Source organism: Pelophylax lessonae (genome assembly GCF_965119305.1).
Source record: "Pelophylax lessonae genome assembly, chromosome: 7".
Classification (NCBI taxonomy): domain Eukaryota; kingdom Metazoa; phylum Chordata; class Amphibia; order Anura; family Ranidae; genus Pelophylax; species Pelophylax lessonae.
In genome coordinates, this window is record NC_138774.1 from 288,434,806 (window position 1) to 288,450,879 (window position 16,074).

Genomic DNA, 16,074 nt, shown 5'->3' on the forward strand with positions numbered 1-16,074 from the left:
TCCCACCTCCTTCTCACACTTTGCCCTGCCTCCTCCCACCTCCTTCTCACACTTTGCCCTACCTCCTCCCACCTTCTTCTCACACTTTGCCCTACCTCCTCCCACCTCCTTCTCACACTTTGCCCTGCCTCCTCCCACCTCCTTCTCACACTTAGCCCTGCCTCCTCCCACCTCCTTCTCACACTTTGCCCTGCCTCCTCCCACCTCCTTCTCACACTTTGCCCTGCCTCCTCCCACCTCCTTCTCACACTTTGCCCTGCCTCCTCCCACCTCCTTCTCACACTTTGCCCTGCCTCCTCCCACCTCCTTCTCACACTTTGCCCTGCCTCCTCCTCACATTTTTCCCTGCCTCCTCCCACCTCCTTCTAACACTTTGCCCTGCCTCCTCCCACCTCCTTCTCACACTTTGCCCTGCCTCCTCCCGCCTCCTTCTCACACTTTGCCCTGCCTCCTCCCGCCTCCTTCTCACACTTTGCCCTGCCTCCTCCCACCTCCTTCTCACACTTTGCCCTGCCTCCTCCCACCTCCTTCTCACACTTTGCCCTGCCTCCTCCCACCTCCTTCTCACACTTTGCCCTGCCTCCTCCCACCTCCTTCTCACACTTTGCCCTGCCTCCTCCCACCTCCTTCTCACACTTTGCCCTGCCTCCTCCCACCTCCTTCTCACACTTTGCCTTGCCTCCTCCCACCTCCTTCTCAAACTTTGCCCTGCCTCCTCCCACCTCCTTCTCACACTTTGCACTGCCTCCTCCCACCTCCTTCTCACACTTTGCCCTGCCTCCTCCCACCTCCTTCTCACACTTTGCCCTGCCTCCTCCTCACATTTTTCCCTGCCTCCTCCCACCTCCTTCTCACACTTTGCCCTGCCTCCTCCCACCTCCTTCTCACACTTTGCACTGCCTCCTCCCACCTCCTTCTCACACTTTGCCCTGCCTCCTCCTCACATTTTTCCCTGCCTCCTCCCACCTCCTTCTCACACTTTGCCCTGCCTCCTCCCACCTCCTTCTCACACTTTGCCCTGCCTCCTCACATTTTTCCCTGCCTCCTCCCGCCTCCTTCTCACACTTTGCCCTGCCTCCTCCCACCTCCTTCTCACACTTTGCCCTGCCTCCTCCCACCTCCTTCTCACACTTTGCCCTGCCTCCTCCCACCTCCTTCTCACACTTTGCCCTGCCTCCTCCCACCTCCTTCTCACACTTTGCCCTGCCTCCTCCCACCTCCTTCTCAAACTTTGCCTTGCCTCCTCCCACCTCCTTCTCAAACTTTGCCCTGCCTCCTCCCACCTCCTTCTCACACTTTGCCCTACCTCCTCCCACCTTCTTCTCACACTTTGCCCTACCTCCTCCCACCTCCTTCTCACACTTTGCCCTGCCTCCTCCCACCTCCTTCTCACACTTAGCCCTGCCTCCTCCCACCTCCTTCTCACACTTTGCCCTGCCTCCTCCCACCTCCTTCTCACACTTTGCCCTGCCTCCTCCCACCTCCTTCTCACACTTTGCCCTGCCTCCTCCCACCTCCTTCTAACACTTTGCCCTGCCTCCTCCCACCTCCTTCTCACACTTTGCCCTGCCTCCTCCCGCCTCCTTCTCACACTTTGCCCTGCCTCCTCCCACCTCCTTCTCACACTTTGCCCTGCCTCCTCCCACCTCCTTCTCACACTTTGCCCTGCCTCCTCCCACCTCCTTCTCACACTTTGCCCTGCCTCCTCCCACCTCCTTCTCACACTTTGCCCTGCCTCCTCCCACCTCCTTCTCACACTTTGCCCTGCCTCCTCCCACCTCCTTCTCACACTTTGCCCTGCCTCCTCCCACCTCCTTCTCACACTTTGCCTTGCCTCCTCCCACCTCCTTCTCAAACTTTGCCCTGCCTCCTCCCACCTCCTTCTCACACTTTGCACTGCCTCCTCCCACCTCCTTCTCACACTTTGCCCTGCCTCCTCCCACCTCCTTCTCACACTTTGCCCTGCCTCCTCCTCACATTTTTCCCTGCCTCCTCCCACCTCCTTCTCACACTTTGCCCTGCCTCCTCCCACCTCCTTCTCACACTTTGCACTGCCTCCTCCCACCTCCTTCTCACACTTTGCCCTGCCTCCTCCTCACATTTTTCCCTGCCTCCTCCCACCTCCTTCTCACACTTTGCCCTGCCTCCTCCCACCTCCTTCTCACACTTTGCCCTGCCTCCTCACATTTTTCCCTGCCTCCTCCCGCCTCCTTCTCACACTTTGCCCTGCCTCCTCCCACCTCCTTCTCACACTTTGCCCTGCCTCCTCCCACCTCCTTCTCACACTTTGCCCTGCCTCCTCCCACCTCCTTCTCACACTTTGCCCTGCCTCCTCCCACCTCCTTCTCACACTTTGCCCTGCCTCCTCCCACCTCCTTCTCACACTTTGCCCTGCCTCCTCCCACCTCCTTCTCAAACTTTGCCTTGCCTCCTCCCACCTCCTTCTCAAACTTTGCCCTGCCTCCTCCCACCTCCTTCTCACACTTTGCACTGCCTCCTCCCACCTCCTTCTCACACTTTGCCCTGCCTCCTCCCACCTCCTTCTCACACTTTGCCCTGCCTCCTCCTCACATTTTTCCCTGCCTCCTCCCACCTCCTTCTCACACTTTGCCCTGCCTCCTCCCACCTCCTTCTCACACTTTGCACTGCCTCCTCCCACCTCCTTCTCACACTTTGCCCTGCCTCCTCCCACCTCCTTCTCACACTTTGCCCTGCCTCCTCCCGCCTCCTTCTCACACTTTGCCTTGCCTCCTCCCACCTCCTTCTCAAACTTTGCCCTACCTCCTCCCACCTTCTTCTCACACTTTGCCCTGCCTCCTCCCACTTCCTTCTCAACCTGCTTACACGCATAAGGGCAGGACAGTCAAAATGGTGGCACCAGTGGAAGGGGATGGAGACATGAATAAAGGGATTAAAGTTCCTCTTTAAGCTCCCATTCACACCTAAGCTTTTCGTTACGCAACTCCCAAGGCCCAACAACATTCAAGAGGAAACCATTTCAATTTTCTCAAAGGGTCCGATTGTTATAGAGTGACACTTGTCTTGTGAAGCTCAAAAAAGGGCGCCAAGCTGTTTAGGGGCAGAATGACACATTTTTGGCCCCATAGACTTTAACAGGGGTGGGGGGCCTGAATAGTGTTTGAAGAGCGCATTTTGATGTTCTTTTTCAGGTGTTTCTACGGGACCAAAAATGCACAATTCTGCCCCTGTACTACGAAATGCCAAAAGCCTCCAAACCGCCTAACCATTATCATACTAAGAGTAAATGGGGGGCTTATAAAATTATACTCTTCCAACCTTGTGCTAACAGTTTGGGGAAGACCCTTTTCAAATCCAGTATGGGGGGGGGGGGGCGTTGGTTGCATCTGCCCACAAATAAAATATACTTTTTGGGTGAGTTGACGTTTTATGTAGACGCTCTTCCGTAAACTTGTTTTTCATACAAATCATTATCTGAACTTTTCATCTTTTTACAGTGCGATCCAATCTGATACCCAGCCCCCCAACCTATAACTCCGCACACGGTTATATTAGTTGGGAAGCATATTCCAATGTAAGCTTCTTCACACGGGTTCTCCCACCTGTGCCAGATGATTGTCCTAACCCAATGGGAACCAAAGGTAAGATGCGGTCTAGTACCTTGGCAGTATTGTTTCTGATGGCCTGTATTTCTGTTCAACCTTAAAATGCATAGTCCAAAACATTTTGTTTTTTTCGTTGAAAAAAGCACTATAGCTTAACAATAGAGCACGGAATTTAAAAAATGAATTCTTTTATGTTTTTTTGGAAGTATAACCAGATAGGGACATTCCTTTCGAGGACGGTGAGGTGCACATTTTAAACAGAAAGGACAACCAGTCCTGCACCAAAATGGAACAAACATTCCTGAACAAGGGTGGGGGCCTTGTTTTTAACATGAAGTGTTAGACAGGGTCAATTCTGTTTGTTGCAGGCTGGCTGGTATGTGAGCTGGGAATTTTAGTTTGCTTTTTGTTTTGACATGCGTCGCCCTTCCATGTGCTGCTTGCTGCAAAGGCCAGTTATAGGTTGGGGTGGTCGCCATTTGTTTGTACTGTTGGTGAATTGGTGAGGGGACGCACTAGACACCTTCGCGGCCATTGTGCTGTTGCTAAGTGTCTACTGCGTCCTTCTATTTTTAAGGAGGAGTGAGCTCCCTCAAGGCAAAACTGCCGTTAATCTATCTATTATTATATACACTATATTACCAAAAGTATTGGGACGCCTGCCTTTACACGCACATGAACTTTAATAGCATCCCAGGCTGAGTCCGTAGGGTTCAATATTGAGTTGGCCCACCCTTTGCAGCTATAAGAGCTTCAACTCTTCTGGGAAGGCTGTCCACAAGGTTTAGGAGTGTCTATGGGAATGTTTGACCATTCCTCCAGAAGCCTGGCTTGCACTCTCCGCTCTAATTCATCCCGAAGGAGTTCTATTGGGTTGAGGTCAGGACCTGTCAAGTTCCTCCACCCCAAACTCGCTTATCCATGTCTTTATGAACCTTGCTTTGTGCACTGGTGCACAGCCATGTTCTATAGGGGAATCGGATGAGGACGGACCGGCTATCCGATCCAATCCGCTGGACGGATGGAAAATAGGGTTTCCATTCGTCCAGATTTGACGGACCGGATCGGATGTCAGCGGACATGTTTACACTGACATCTGATGCCCCTTAGAGATGCATGGGGCATCCGTTCAGATCCACCTGAAAAAGTGAAAGGCGGCTCTGAACGTTCCGCTAGTGTGAAAGGGACCTTAGAGTTCCCTTCAGGGGAGGGAACTCTTAAGGTGTCAGCATACCAAGACATTTTGGACAATTTCATGCTCCTAGCTTTGGGTTGAGCTCAGGACTCTGTGCATGCCAGTCAAGTTCCTCCACCCCAAACTCACTCATCTGTGTTTTTATGGACCTTGCTTTGTGCACTGGAGTCATGTTGGAGCAGGAAGGGGTCATCCCCAAACTCTTCCCACAAAGTTGGGTAAGTACAAAAACCCCCATACATCTCTTTTAAAGAGGAGTTCTACCCCCCCCCCCCTCCAAAAAAATATTAGGGCATTTAACTGTCCAGGCATCCAGCAGTGTCCTCACCCGAGGGCACCAGAATCGGCTCTTGGGGTGCTGGTGCCGCCATCTTGGCTAAGGTAAACTGTGAGGCTTCACAGCCGGTTCCCCACTGCACATGTGCGAAGTGCGCTGCACTTTGTGAATGGGCTGCAGTTTTCTGGGACCTGTGCAGTGTCCAAGAAGGCCGTGGTGGAAGGAGGGGAAGGCCAAACTTCCGGCTCACTTCACCGCGGCGAAGTGAGCAATAAGTGGGAGCGGGTACCAGGTGTCCGCTCCCCAACAAAAAGTGCCAAATGTGGCAGCGGATGGGGGGTAGGAGGCAGACAAGTGCTAAAGGCTAAAGACAACAACATCATCGGCAGTAATCAGCACGGGGTTACAAATGGGCGTTTTTGTCAAACCAATCTCTTAGCATTCTACGAGGAGGTGAGCTGTGAGCTAGATAGGGGCAGACCAGTGGATGTGGTGTACTTGGATTTCGCTAAGGCGTTTGATACAGTTCCCCACAAGCGCTTAATTTATAAAATAAGGTCTGCAGGCATCGACCGCAGGGTTTGCTCTTGGATGCGGAACTGGCTAAAAGGGCGTTTCCAAAGGGTGGTAATAAACAGCGCATACTCAGACTGGTCTGAGGTGGTAAGCGGGGTCCCCCAAGGTTCAGTCCTGGGACCAACCTTGTTCAGTTTATTCATAAACAACATTGAGGTCGGGATCAGTAGCTCTATATCAGTTTTTGCAGATGACACAAAATTGGGCAGGGCAATAACTGCACAGCATGAAGCAGATATCCTACAGAATGACCTGGACAAAATAACAGAGTGGGCAACGACATGGCAAATGAGATTTAATGTGGAGAAGTGTAAGGTTTTGCACTTGGGGACTAAAAACATAAAAGCAAAATACACGTTCGGAGGGGAACCTTTGGGGGAATCAAAAATGGAGAAAGATCTGGGAGTCTTGGTAGAGGATAGAATAGGCAATAGCATGCAATGTCAAGCGGCAGCTGCCAAAGCCAGCAGATTAGCATGCATAAGGAAAGGGATGTATTCCAGAGATAAAACTATAATCCTACCACTTTATAAAACTCTGGTCCGACCGCATCTGGAGTATTCTGTCCAGTTCTGGTTGCCAGTCCTCAGGAGGGATGTGTTGGAGCTGGAGAGAGTCTAGAGAAGGGCAACTAAACTAATTAGGGGGATTGGAGGACCTTAATTATGAAGAGCGTCTGCAATCGCTTGATTTATTCTCCCTGGAGAAGAGGGGACATGATAGTAATTTATAAATATCTCAATGGTGATCTCGGCATAGAAAAAAAGCTATTCAGTCGAAAGTAATGCATGAGGACTCGAGGGCATACAATGCGATTAAAGGAGAAGCGTTTTAACCTCAGGCAACCTGGGGGGTTCTTTACTGTTAGGGCTACAAGATTGTGGAATTCTCTACCACAAGAGGTGGTTCCTGCGGGAAGTATGGTGGCTTTCAAAAGACTCTTAGACGTCCATCTCAAGGATCAGAACATTCAGGGGTATGTGAGATGATTACAGCCACACACACCTACACAGATTGAACTGGATGGACTATTGTTTTTATTCAACCTCACCTACTATGTAACTATGTAAGTGGAGCTTCCCCTTTTGAGTGGAGCTCCACTTTTAATAATTCTACCTAAAGTTGAGTTTTGGTGCTGGTGGCGATGCCCTATGAGTCAAACAATACCAATTTTGAGTGGGTAGTCCAGTCTTTCAGACGCGTCTGTGCAGTGATTGCTCACTTTTGTGAGTCACCTATGTTTAATTAAAAATGTTATGAAAGAAGAATTCCACTAAGCTCACCGTGTATCTAAATGGAAACAAAACCCGCCCTAAATAAAAGTCTGGAAAACTATAACTGTCTCTAAGAAAAAAAAAAAATCTTGGAAGCATTTGTAAAGACTTATCTCCTATGTGGGGGAAACACTGTGGTGTCTAGTAGATAGCGATACCTGATCTGCCTTTTTGAACTGACCTCATAAATTGAGTGTGTGGACAGGATCTAGGCTTCACATTTACTCTGTTCATTTGTAGTATGAAGTAGTTTCATCAGTTTTTTGCTTTAAAACCCAATTGAAGTCTCAGATTTTTGTTGTGCAATATGCTGGAAGCACGCTGGAGAGTCAGAACGTTGCTATCTCACACAGAGCTCTGCAGTCCGGTTCTGCAGTGCTCAGACACGCCCCCTGCATGGTACCCCCAAGTACTGCACAGGGGGCATGTGGGATCAATGAACACCGTACAAGAGCAGCAGTTCAGTTCTCAAGTGCACTGCTGGCAAAGGGCAACTTCCTTCTATATGTAGCATCCTCTTACCCCCTAGAGACTATTAGATACTCCCAAAGGCCAGGTGGGGTGACTTTTCACCTCACGGTTGGATTCTTATAGTGTAGTGAGGACGTGAACAGATGGGTGCCAGTCACTTACTTTACACTAAGTACTGCGCAGGGGGCAAGTGGGATTGCTGAACTCTGCATGAGAGCAGCAGTCCAGTTCTCAAGCGTGTTGCCGGTGTTCTGCCGAAAACTCCAACTTGCCGAGAACTCCAACAACATTATTTCCGGTGAGTGTACACCAGAATTAATTGTAGATTTCGACAACTTGGTGTTTTCACAGAACAGGGGTAACCTTTACACTCCGGTAGATTCTATAATTAGTGGAGATTGTTAGTCCGCCCGCTACTAACCAAAAACTTGGCTGCCTCCAAGGCGGTGACAACTAGAAGGTGGATTAACGATCTCCACTAATTATAGCATCTACTGGAGTGTAAAGGCTGCCGGTGTTCTGTGAAAACACCAAGTGGTCGAAATCTCCAAATATTCTTGGTGTACACTCACCGGAAATAACATCGTTGGAGTTCTCGGCAAGTTGGAGTTTTCAGCAGAACACCGGCAAAGGGCAGCTTCATGCTATGTGAAGCCCCCTCTTACCCCCTAGAGCACAGGTGTCAAACTGCGACCCTCTCCAGCTATTGCCAACCTACAAGTCCCATAAGGCATTGCAAGGCTGACAGTGACAAGCATGACTTCCAGAAGCAGAGGTATGATGAGCCTTGTAGTTTTGCAACAGCTGGAGTTCAGCAGTTTGACACCCCTGCCCTAGAGGCTATTAGAGACCACCAGAGGTCAGGTGGGCTGAGTTTTCCTCTTCTGGGTTGGATTCTTATCATGTAGTGAGGACAGATGGGTACCAGTCAGATACATTTACGGGTGGTTGCTAACCCTGGTCTAAACCCTTCCCCCTTAAATACCCACTACTAGGAAGCTCCACAGGCCAAATTGCAGACGCTACATTTCAACCCTTCCATCACTAAACAATAACTTTGAACGCAAGCCTACCGCTCCACAGGGTATCCCCTCTTCAGTCTATCATGAATGCTGCTGCCAGACTTATCTTCCTTAGCAACTGCTCAATGTCTGCCAACCCTCCCTGCCAATCCCTGCACTAGCTTCCAATCGCCCAGCAAATTAAATTCAAAATACTAACAGCATACAAAACTATCTAAAATTCTGCCCCGAGCTACATCACCGATCTTGTCTCCAAATATCACCCAAACCGTCCTCTCCGCTCCTCTCAAGACCTCCTGCACTCTAGCTTCCTTGTCTCCTCCTCCCATGCTTGTCTCTAGGACTTCTCCAGAGCCTCTCCCATCCTCTGGAACTCTCTCTCTCAATCTGTCCGGCTATCTCCAATTTTGAGGAAAAAGGGTTTGGGACTTTAAATGAGGTGCGTGAGAACAACCGGCCCTTAGTAAATATACTCACCGACCAGTCTGCTTACAAACCAAATTGACCTGCCTAACAATGTACAGTGAAACCTTGGTTTGCGAGTAACTTTGTTTACGAGCGTTTTGAAAGACGAGCAACATTTTTAAAAAAAACCTGTCTTGATATACGAGCAGTTTTATACACTATAAGCATGCCATCCCCTCTGTTAATGCCCTCTGTTACATACCATTATGTGTCCCAGTGCTTGTACTGTATATAAAGATGCCGATTTATACTGTTTCAGAGTGTTAAAGATGCCGATTTATACTGTTTCAGAGCGTCCCTGCGCTTACTGTATATGACTCCTCGTTTCTCTGCCTCTCTCTCGCCTCGTCTCTCTGCTCTCCCCGGCGGGAGGGGCCGATCACTCCTTCTGACGTCATCTGAGGAGGAGGGGAGGAGAGAAGCAGAGGGCTGCAGTGAACAGTCACACAGTGCCAGACACGCTCTAATACAGTATAAATCGGCATCTGTTATGTACAGCACGGACACAGGGACACATAATGTATAACAGAGGAGATGGCATACTTATACTGTACAGTAATGAACTTTATATATATAATAACAGCATATCTTTATTTATACCATTAAATGCTTGTGGAACGAATCATCTGAGTTTCAATGCTTTCTTATGGGAAAACTTGCTTTGATATACAAGTGTTTTGGATTACAAGCAAGCTGCTGGAACTAATTATACTCGCAAACCAAGGTATTACTGTACGTTAAAAACAGGGGTTTAGATAACATACATCTGCAAACGCATTTGTAAGCTGCAAGGCCCCTTCACGGCACCCTGTATTGCTTGCAGTCCTAACACTACTAATTTATAAGTGTCTTCACAGTGGGAGCACATGCAAGCTAATGGATAAATGAGGTTCAGGCTGGCCTGGAGGTAGCCCAAACCTCCCCTAAGTGGCCCCTGCCCCCATCTATAACTGGCCTTCAATGTTTATTGCAACAACACCTGTAATTACAATCTACCGTATATACTCGAGTATATGCCGAGTTTTTCAGCACATTTTTTTGTGCTGAAAACGTCCCCCTCGGCTTATACTCGAGTCAACAAAAAAAAGTTCCCGGCCACTCCGACGTGTTTAAGATTTAAAAATGGCGCCGCCCGGCGTATAAATGTCACCGCGCATGCGCCGCCACCGCTCGGGACAGGTCTGAAAAATCCGAACATATAGCAGCTTTCCCGAGCAGCGGTGGCGCTTGCGCAATGACGTGTCGGCGCCGGGCGGCGCCATTTTTAAAATGAAGGCGCCTCTGGAACAGGTAAGTGAAACACAGCCACACTAGTATGCCCGCAACCCCGCATCCTCTTGTACCATGCTTGCCACCCTGAATTCTCCTGTACCATGCCAGCCACACTGCATTCTCCTGTACCATGCCAGCCACACTGCATTCTCCTGTACCATGCCAGCCACCCTGCATTCTCCTGTACCATGCCTGCCACCCTGCATTCTCCTGTACCATGCCAGCCACCCTGCATTCTCCTGTACCATGCCTGCCACCCTGCATTCTCCTGTACCATGCCTGCCACCCTGCATTCTCCTCCTGTACCATGCCAGACACCCTGCATTCTCCTGTACCATGCCAGACACCCTGCATTCTCCTGTACCATGCCAGCCACACTGCATTCTCCTGTACCATGCCAGCCACCCTGCATTCTCCTGTACCATGCCAGCCACCCTGCATTCTCCTGTACCATGCCTGCCACCCTGCATTCTCCTGTACCATGCCTGCCACCCTGCATTCTTCTGTACCATGCCAGTCACCCTGCATTCTCCTGTACCATGCCAGCCACCCTGCATTCTCCTGTACCATGCCAGCCACCCTGAATTCTCCTGTACCATGCCTGCCACCCTGCATTCTCCTGTACCATGCCTGCCACCCTGCATTCTTCTGTACCATGCCAGTCACCCTGCATTCTCCTGTACCATGCCAGCCACCCTGCATTCTCCTGTACCATGCCAGCCACCCTGCATTCTCCTGTACCATGCCTGCCACCCTGCATTCTCCTGTACCATGCCTGCCACCCTGCATTCTTCTGTACCATGCCAGCCACCCTGCATTCTCCTGTACCATGCCAGCCACACTGCATTCTCCTGTACCATGCCAGCCACCCTGCATTCTCCTGTACCATGCCAGCCACCCTGCATTCTCCTGTACCATGCCTGCCACCCTGCATTCTCCTGTACCATGCCTGCCACCCTGCATTCTTCTGTACCATGCCAGTCACCCTGCATTCTCCTGTACCATGCCAGCCACCCTGCATTCTCCTGTACCATGCCAGCCACCCTGAATTCTCCTGTACCATGCCTGACACCCTGCATTCTCCTGTACCATGCCTGCCACCCTGCATTCTCCTGTACCATGCCAGCCACCCTGCATTCTCCTGTACCATGCCAGCCACCCTGAATTCTCCTGTACCATGCCAGCCACCCTGCATTCTCCTGTACCATGCCCGCCACCCTGCATTCTCACCCTAGGCTTATACTCGAGTCAATCATTTTTCCCATCTTTTTGTGGTAAAAGTAGGGGCCTTGGCTTATACTCGGATCGGCTTATACTTGAGTATATACGGTAATAGCTATGTAATAGCCATAGGGTCAAAACTAAAATGCCTCTCCCATCCTCTGGAAATCTCTATCTCAATCAATCTGTCCGGCTATCTCCAACTCTGGCTGCCTTTAGGCGATCTCTGAAAGCTCATCTCTTCAGGGAAGTCTATCCCACCTCCAACTAATCTTTTATCGCTTCCATCAGCTCACCCCCCACAGTTACAACCTTTTGTACCACTTGCCCCACCCTATTAAACTGTAAGCTCTTATGAACAGGGCCCTCTTAACCCTGTTGTATTTTATTGTATTGTAACTGTACTGCCTCCCTTTTATATTATGCTCTGCGTAAACTGTTGGCGCTATATAAATCCTGTATAATAATATTAGTAATAAGGACAAGCATTACTGGCACCTGCCTATAAGTCTGAATGCATAACAAGTTAACCACTTTACCACCGGAGGATTTTCCTGCTTTACGTCCAGGCCACTTTTTGCAACTTGGCACTGCGCGATTTTAACGGACCATTGCGTGGTCATGCAACGCCGTACCCAAACGAAAATTACATCCTTTTTTTCCCCACAAACAGAGCTTTCTTTTGGTGGTATTTGATCACCTGTGCGCTTTTCATTTTTTGGGATATTAATAAAAAAAGTGTGAAAATTTTGCAAAAAAATTGACATTTTCTACTTCGACAGTTAAACAATATCCAATATATTCAATTTTTGTCATATATTTAGGCCAAAATGTATTTAGCTACATGTCTTTGACAAAAAAATTCTCAATCAGCGTATTTTTAACTGCTTTAAGACCGGAAGATTTTACCCCATTCCTGACCAGGCTATATTTTGCGATTCGGCACTGCGTTAGTTTAACGGACAATTGCGTGGTCGTGCGACGCTGTACCCAAATTACATTTATGTCCTTTTTTTACCCACAAATAGAGCTTTCTTTTGGTGGTATTTGATCACTTGTGCGATTTTTAATTTTTGAAAAAAAGAGCGACAATTTTGAAAAAAAAAAAAACAATATTTTTTACATTCTGATATATAACATTCCCAAAAAAAATTTTAAAAATCACAATTTTTTTACTTTTTAGGCCAATTTGTTTTCTGTTACATATTTTTGGTAAAAAAAAATCACAATAAGCGTATTTTAATTGGTTTGCGCAAAAGTTATTTCGTTTACTAACTACGGGAAAGATTTGTCATTTTTATTGTTTATTTTTTTTTTACTAGTAATGGCGGCGATCTGCGATTTTTTTTTGCGGGACTGCGACATTGCGGCGGACAGATCGGACCCCTAACTGACATTTTTGACACTTTTGGAGGTACCAGTGACATTACTACAGTAATCAGTGCTAAAAATATGCACTATTACTGTAATAATGACACTGGCAGGGAAGGGGTTAACTTTATTGGTGATCAAGGGGTTAAATGTATGCCTCATGCTTACTGACGTGTGTGGGGGGAGGGGATTGTGTGACACAGACACAGATCGCAGGTTCAGCTATGCTAAATCCTGTAATCTGTGACTGTCTGTCACATAGGAGATCCGCCCGCTTTGTTTACACAAGCGGGCGGATTTCCTCACTCGATCCCCGACGATCGGGGAAGAGCAGCGGTGATCACCTCCTCTCCTCCCCTGGCCCGACTCCCACTGTATCTGAATACAGCGGGAGCAAGCCTCCGGCGGCGCGCGGGTGCCGCCGAGAGCAGGTGGGATCCAACGACGTAGGTCTACGTCGCTGGACGATAACGAGCCACTTTGCCGCAGTACCCTCAACTTGAGCGTTCGGCAAATGGTTAAAAATGTGAGACGTCACTTTCTCGACACCCCACGCAGTGGTTCCAGAGACAGCAAGGACCTTCTTATATTCGCACCCTCCCATCTATACCAGACATTCTAGCTGAGCCAACAGGATTCAAGGCTATGCTTGTGCTGGCAGACCCTCCAACACACGTGGCCCCCCAACTTTACTCCTTATTGTTTAAGGCTTCTTCTCCTGCCCTTCCACCAGTGGTGTATTTTGGTTTTGTGCTGCCCTAGGCAAGACTAAATTGGGCGCCCCCCTTCCCCATCCTATGTAAATTTGCCCCCTCCTTCCTTTTTAACAGATGTGACTTCCTCAAAAACTCCAAGTCCCAGCATGAACCCCTGAGATCTCATGAGGGGGGGGTGAGAGGGGGTGGGAGAGATAGAGATGGGGGTGGGTGAGGGAGGGAGAGAGAGAGGGGGGAGGGAGAGGGGGGGGTGAGAGAGAGAGAGAGAGAGAGAGGGGTGAGAGAGAGAGAGAGAGAGAGATAGGGGGGGCGAGAGAGGGGGGTGAGAGAGAGAGAGAGAGATAGGGGGGGCGAGAGAGGGGGGTGAGAGAGAGAGAGAGAGAGAGAGAGAGAGAGGGGGGGGCGAGAGAGAGGGGGATGAGAGAGAGAGAGAGAGAGGGGGGATGAAAGGGAGAGAGAGGATGAGAGAGAGAGAAAGGGGAGGGTGGTGAGAGAGAGAGGGGGGATAAGAGAGAGGGGGGATAAAAGAGAGGGGGATGAGAGAGAGAGGGGGGGTGAGAGAGAGAGGAGGGGGGTGAGAGAGAGTGGTGGGAGAGGCGGCTCTAGCAACTAGTGGCCAAAAGAGTCTCAGGTCGAGGGGGAGGCGGCTTTATTGCTGCCCCCCTGCAAAGTGCCGCCCTAGGCCTGGGCCTTGTTGGCCTAGGCCAAAATACAGCACTGCCTTCCACCATACACGCAGCCCTGGGAATTAGAATTACATCACTCAAAATCCCCTGGGGATTGGCAAAAATGCTTTATTTTGACATATAAGCTCTCCCTAGCCACTAAGACTCAGGAAAAAGGGTGCAAGCTGGTGGCAAGATGCTACAGATGCCCTTCGAATATACGCCATTCCAACCCAACATTACCAGATACCTGTTGGTGGTCTCTGGGTTCCAGAGGTACCATGCTCCACACTTGGTGGGATTGCCCTTCTATAAAGAAGTTTTGGCACAGAATCTTCGAATTATACTGCAAGCTGATGGCAACCTCTATACAACCCTCACCTGAGGTAGCCCTTTTGTCTATGCTTCCTAGAACTTTCAAATCTGTAAAGAAAGATATACTGCGACACTTCCTGGCGGCGGCCAGGGTAGTGATTTCCCGACATTGTAGATCGACAACAATGCCTTCCCTTGGGGATTGGGCTACTGAAGTGGATCGTATTCGGGACGTGGAACATCTGTTGGCACAGGAAAATGGTAAAAATGAGAAGTTTTCTCTCACCTGGTCTTCATGGTCCGTGTTCCGCTACTTCTCTGAGTTTATCTCTCGGGCAGAAGGTGGTTCAGATGCCAACACCTCATAGCCTGGTTGGAGTGTTTCTTGTCCCTAGTCCTTATGTTCCTCTCTCTATCTCCATTATTTCCCTCCTTTGGGTATATGCACCTTTTAGAAACCCTTTGAGCAATAATTTCGTAACTTTTCCCCGTCCATTTTTGACAAAGTGCGATCCCTACAGCATACTCTTTTTTTTCTAGAGCAACGGGTTTTCAGGGTACTTCATGATGTCTTAATGCTTATTGTTCATGTATGACACCCATGATGTTGACATTGGTGCTATGTATATTTATAATTGTCACGTTTTTCAATGTTTCCCATACAGTATCTCACAAAAGTAAGTACACCCCTAACATTTTTTGTAAATATTTCATTCTATCTTTTCATGTGACAACACTGAAGAAATTACACTTTGCTACAATGTAAAGTATTGAGTGTACAGCTTGTATAAGACCCGGTTTACACTAGGGCGAAAGACTTCGGGTGAGTTATGCCCGTGCACCGCGGCTTGCAACGACTTCACATAATGGAAGTCAATGCAAGTCGCTCCGATGTCGCCCCGAAGTAGTGCAGGAACCTTTTTTTAAGTAGGAGCGACTTGAGTCGCTCCTATTAGAACGGTTCCAATTGCACAGCATGGTCCGCTGCTTGTCAGGCGACCAAGTCGCCTGACAAGTCGGAACAGTGTGAACCGGCACTAACCGTGTAAATTTGCTGTCCCCTCAAAATAACTCAACACACAGTCATTATTGTCTAAACCGCTGGCAACAAAAGTGAGTACACCCCTAAGTGAAAATGTCCAAATTGGGCCCAAAGTGTCAATATTTTTTGTGGCCACCATTATTTTCCAGCACTGCCTTAACCCTCTTGGGCATGGAGGTCACCAGAGCTTCACAGGTTGCCACTGGAGTCCTCTTCCACTCCTCTATGATGACATCACAGAGCTGGTGGATGTTAGAGACCTTGCGCTCCTCCACCTTCCGTTTGAGGATGCCCCACAGATGCTCAGTAGGGTTTAGGTCTGGAGACATGCTGTGGTTATGAGTAAGCGATCATCTTTATCGTGAAACGCGTCAACCTAACATGTCTGTCATGCACTGTCTGTAGGAATTTATCCATGAGGAATAAAGGATACTATTGATTTCATATTTTGCCTTGAGTGCGGTCCTACTTCTTGGATGTTTTGGAGACATGCTTGGTCAGTCCATCACCTTTACCCTCAGCTTCTTTAGCAAGGCAGTGGTTGTCTTGGAGGTGTGTTTGGGGTCGTTATCTTGGAATACTGCCCTGCGGCCCAGTCTCCGAAGGGA

General features: G+C 49.1%; 1 protein-coding gene across 1 annotated transcript in view; it reads left to right on the forward strand.

Moving 5' to 3' along the window:
• PTGS1 (prostaglandin-endoperoxide synthase 1) overlaps positions 1 to 16,074 on the forward strand; it is a gene marked incomplete at its 3' end in the record, with an annotated part of 98,472 nt that overhangs the window by 36,304 nt on the left and 46,094 nt on the right. The window contains exon 5 of the mRNA XM_082263286.1: positions 3,477 to 3,620. Coding sequence (XP_082119412.1) covers positions 3,477 to 3,620 — 144 coding nt within the window. The remainder of the gene's footprint in view (positions 1 to 3,476; positions 3,621 to 16,074) is intronic.